The following is a 4,953-nucleotide window of genomic DNA, read 5'->3' on the forward strand; positions in this document are numbered from 1 at the left end:
CCTCTTGTTTGCCATGTGAAGGGAAGTGTGAACACCCAGACGGCCAGCTGTGTGCTGGACTTATTTATGAACCTTGAATATTTCATTGTACACCCTGGTGCTGCAGTGGATTTAGGAGATACCAGTCACACAGCAGAACAGGGAACAGGAGAAAAGCCAAAATGCAGCATTTGTCCCTCAAAATCTACTCACAGAAGGTGTCCCCAGGCTGGATGCGCCTTCTGAGGAGTCTCAGTGATGGGCTGGAGTGGTGAATATGCTTATTTTTTGCACCAAGATATTGTGCACTCAGGTGAATAGAAACCAAACGGGCATTGGTTTCCTTCTTCCATTTGATTGTTGTCTTAGTGTACTCACTTTGAGCAGGTAGGACGTCCTGGTGAGCACACATGTAGAGCTGGCAACTAATCTGCTCTGTCAATTAGCAAACTGTGCAGCAGAGGCCCTTAATTAGCAACTTAGTGAAATCTCCCTTGGAATGATGTTGTACAGCTGCTCTGCCCTGGCTGGCACTCGCTGGGAGGGTTCATAAATCACACCTGATGTCTCTGAAGTGGAGAAAAGTTTCCACTCTGACTTCTTTTCCTCTTGCACCTCCACTCTTGTCACATTTTCCCACCTAGCTCACCATGTCTCTCTATGCCTTTCTATCTGTGTTCTGGTTCAATCTTTTCTTGCCCTGTTGCTGTGATCATGGACCTGCAGGACCAAGGTGTCCAGGGAAAGTCATATCCCTGTAGCTGCCAAAGCTGGAGGCACCAACCCACTTGGCACGATGGCCTTGCAACCAAGATAGGCACAGTGGGAGCCCTTCAAGGACATGTTCATCACTGAGGCTCAGGCCATGTGTTTAATATAAGCGTTTTCTGCCCCAGACACCAGATTTTGTTGCATTAAAGACTGTAAAGCCTGATTCCTGGGATGTGGATGGATTGAGCACCCTCTGCTTGGCACAGGCTGCACCACCTCTGGGGACAATGCCAACCCCAGGGCAGGTAGAGGGGGAGCAGTCCCAGGTTTCCTCAAAAGCACAAAAGCAGCCCATTTCTCACATTCCCCTTTTTTTCCTCTTGCATTCTAACATTTTATTTCCCCAAGGATTCAGGAATTTTGTGTGGTGAGGGCATTGTCACCTGGTAATAGCAGTGGAAAAACTGAATCTCCTGGATAACAGCAAGGTAGTCCTCAGAAAGTAGCAGGAATATGGATTATTTTGGGGAGGGTGGGGGGAAGGACTTCGTTTATTTAGTGCTTTCAGTCTGTTCTGCCAGCTCCTGCAGTGCCTATTACCTGAACAATTATTTAGCCTCGTATTTATCATTACAGCAGCTTAGTCGTTAAACACAGGGAGCCTTCCTGCCACTCCCCATAGTTTAAGCCTTACAATCACGTGTCAAATGCTTTTGTTTTTCCATACCCCTTCCAACTGTGCCTTCAAAATAGAAATATAAAACACATAGCGCCCTGTGGTAGCTAAAAATGTCCTTTTTGGTTTTTTGAGAGCAAGCCTGGCTCCCTGTGCCTGTCCCTGGGTGTTGCGTGCTTCACCCCCATGGGCTCCGCTGCTTATCTGTAGTTTGTGTTATTAAAAGTCGGTATCTTTTCCTGTCTAACTGTGACTAGGGGAGCCAGTTTTGAGCTTGGCTTGGAGTTGATCTGTGGAAGAGTGGGATACTGTTATGGCTCAGGGAGCTTTGGAAGCCCTGAGGAAGAGAGTGATCACTGAGACCAGCACCAAACTCCCTCTAGCAAACGTGGAAATGGAGCTGAAATCACTACTTTTTTCCCCCACTCTGCATTCCAGAAGTTGCTTGCTCACCTATGTCTAATTTTTGTGCTGACAGGGATGCAATACAGAAGCTTGTAATTACAAATTTAATACCTTCTTTTTCTGCTCTATTGAATTCCATCAAAAAATAGCATGTTGGACCTTTTAAGACAGCAGCTACCATTTCTTCATCACCTTCACAGTGAATATCTTTGGACTTAATATTTCATAATATTTTTCCAGAGGAGAGGCTGTTACATTTCTTGTCTCATCCGGCACTTCTGCCTGATGGGCAGGAAGCTGCAGTCGTGCTGAATATCTCGTTCATGCACAGCAGGAGAGACCTCTTGAATCCCTTGAGTTGTGGCAAGGAAAGATGGATGTTTTGAGGAATAAAGGGATCTGGGATAGGAGGAATGCAAGGAGAGGGTTGAATAACTGGTGTTCCCTGTCATGCAGATAACACTGTTGCAGGAAAAGAAAAAAAAACAGGTAGATTTTGAGACAAAGCAATGCTTAATGCTGATTTATTCATTGCTTTGCAGGTTTGAAATGTTTGAACAGAACAGCTTTGAACAGTTCTGTATCAACTATGCCAATGAGAAGCTCCAGCAGCAGTTCAACTTGGTAAGGTCAACTTGGAAAAGTTCCATAAAACCAAGGAGAAAATGTAACAAGGCAGGACTTTTGTATGTCTGGCTTCTGCTCAAGGGCACTTACCTGCAGCCTGGGCAGATCCCACGGCCAGTGTGGATGTCGCCCTTGGGACACCTCTCTCCCAGGCACTGCACTGTGCTGGCACTAATTGCTCCTATCAGGGTGAAAAGTGTTGCTTGTCTGATATATCCTCTTGATGCTGGGGACAGGTTTGTATATGGTTTGTGCAAAGGTTCACGGGTTGCTTTAAGTAAGAATATAATTTGCCTTATTTTTGGTGTAGTTTAAATCCCCAAGCAAAACCTGGGTGGTCTCACCAAAGTCCTGATTTCCAGTGTGAGTTAAAATATGGGTGTGAAAATCTGCCCATTAAGCATGGTTTAAACCTGTGAAATGAAAACTCTGTATTAAATAGCAGGATTGGACACACTCCTCTCTTTTCACTTGGACATGCCTCGCAGAAAAGAGAGATTTTTTTGTTTGATTAGAAACAAGCACTTACCTGCACTGGAAATGAAACCAGTAAGGAGCTGTCTTCTGCTTTGGTTGTAAGCAGGGGGGAAAATTGCTATTAGTTTTAGGATCTAAAGGAAAACTTGTTAAATTTGAGCAGCTAAGCACTGCAGATTAGTTTGGCCCTTTGGAACCATATCATATGCGTAGACATGAACATTTGCAGTCTATCTAATGCATCAGATAGATCACTGCTGCTAAAAATGAAAAGTTAATTATGGATTGTATTTGCACTAATTCATATCTTACTTGGTATGTCTAACTATCACTTCTGAAGCTTATAAATTCAAGCTCTGAGATGACATGTTTGAAGAGATTTAGAAAAGCTATCTTTGAAGGGGAAAAAAAAGTGCATTTGAGAAATCATTTTTTAATAATACTTCGGAGTATCTCAGAAATAGCCAGAGACAATTTATCTGCTTGGGCAGAGGTCTGAGATGTATAAGCTGCGCAAAGGTTTCTGTAGTATATATGTTTCTACGTAAGAATCTGCAATGGAAGTGTCCCTGAGTCAGTCAGATGTTGCTGATTATATCCCTCCTAGGTTCTCTTTGTGAAGCTCTGCTCGCAGATGGGGGCATACCCCCTTGGCCCTGGCTGGGCTCCCAGTTGCAACCCTGCTGCAGGTCACTGCTGTAATGAGCACAGCCATAAAGGAGAGGGGGGGTTTTGTCAGCCCAGGAGATACACATGTCATTGCCATTTCCATAGATGGCTTCCACCTCTGTGTAGTGACAACTTCAGTCATTTTCTAATGAGCATCATTCAAAGCCTTGTTTTTCCCCTGCCCTGTGTTTTCATAGTGTAATGCTTTTGTTGTCCTTGCCAGAAGCTAGACTGTGTAGATGGCAGAGCCTGTACAGGCTATGTGCGAGGGCACCTAAACCCTCTGTGGCTTCTGGATGCTCTCTTGGAATGCTGTACTCCAGCAGGGCAAGGGTGTGAGTGGGGAAGGGGTTGGTGCTGTGCTGGATGGTGTGGTGGTCACTAACTCTGCTGTTCTCTCCTCTCAGCATGTGTTTAAGCTGGAACAAGACGAGTACATGAAGGAAGAAATCCCTTGGACTTTCATAGATTTCTACGATAACCAGCCCTGCATAGACCTTATAGAGACCAAACTTGGTATCCTGGACCTGCTGGATGAAGAGTGCAAGGTAAAGAGGAACACCCACCTTTCCACTGGCTTTTATATAGGAGGTTAAAGAATGGGTTCTAGCCTGTGGTAGCTTGCAAGAGGGTAAACATCTCCTTTTGTGTGTGTTGCTGGAGTGTTTGTGGCGAAGTAAACTGTTGACATTTGCTTCGCTTTAGAACATTTCAGAGCCTCCTTGGCTACCTTTTGTTTGCTACCACCCTGGCTACCTGATCTCACCACTGCTCATGTTTCTAGCCTGGTCATACTTAGGAATAGGCATTTCTTGAGAGCTTTGATTTTCTTAGTGTTGTCCAGGAGCTGCAGTTCCTCCCTGTCTCAAACCTTGTTTTGTCTCAAGGGAAACCTGAGTCCTCTTGCAGTAGCTTTTTGGGGTAAAGCTGATTGCATTTAGTGTAGACTTGAAAGACTTGTAGAGCTGGAGAACAGTTTGTTCTCTTTTACCTTCTCTCTCTCATATCAGCCAAAGTTAGATCTAGTTTAAAAGTTGAGCAGAAAGGACAGAATGGAAAACCTTCATGAGAACCCATAAGGAAGTCTGGACTCCTTGTTCAGTCATGAATTGTCAAGGTTGTCTAGGAACAGGAAATGTCAGATGGGAGATTTTCTTGGGAAGCTGGAATGCATATATTCAAAGTCTTTGACGCTGATTCCAACATGATGCATCATGTTGGAAGGAGATGGAGACTGACTTCCTGCTGGATGTGGCTGTCTTCAGGAGCCTCAGACTGGTTTTGCTATGGTATGTTCAACAAGTTGTCCTTGAGAAGAGTTTCCATTGAGACTTGGGTATATTGTGTGCCAGGAAATGCCTTACTGATTGTGGAAGGGCTTGGAGTGTTTTTGAACAAAGGTAGGAAAG

The 4,953-nt window shown here is 44.6% G+C and overlaps 1 protein-coding gene across 1 annotated transcript in view; it reads left to right on the top strand.

Annotated features, from left to right (window-relative positions):
• LOC103797931 (unconventional myosin-Vb-like) overlaps window positions 1–4,953 on the top strand; it is a gene marked incomplete at both ends in the record, with an annotated part of 27,308 nt that overhangs the window by 12,640 nt on the left and 9,715 nt on the right. The window contains 2 exons of the mRNA XM_009070167.1: window positions 2,314–2,395; window positions 3,952–4,092. Coding sequence (XP_009068415.1) covers window positions 2,314–2,395; window positions 3,952–4,092 — 223 coding nt within the window. The remainder of the gene's footprint in view (window positions 1–2,313; window positions 2,396–3,951; window positions 4,093–4,953) is intronic.

The sequence above is a fragment of the Acanthisitta chloris genome, unplaced genomic scaffold (genome assembly GCF_000695815.1).
Source record: "Acanthisitta chloris isolate BGI_N310 unplaced genomic scaffold, ASM69581v1 scaffold18092, whole genome shotgun sequence".
Taxonomy (NCBI): domain Eukaryota; kingdom Metazoa; phylum Chordata; class Aves; order Passeriformes; family Acanthisittidae; genus Acanthisitta; species Acanthisitta chloris.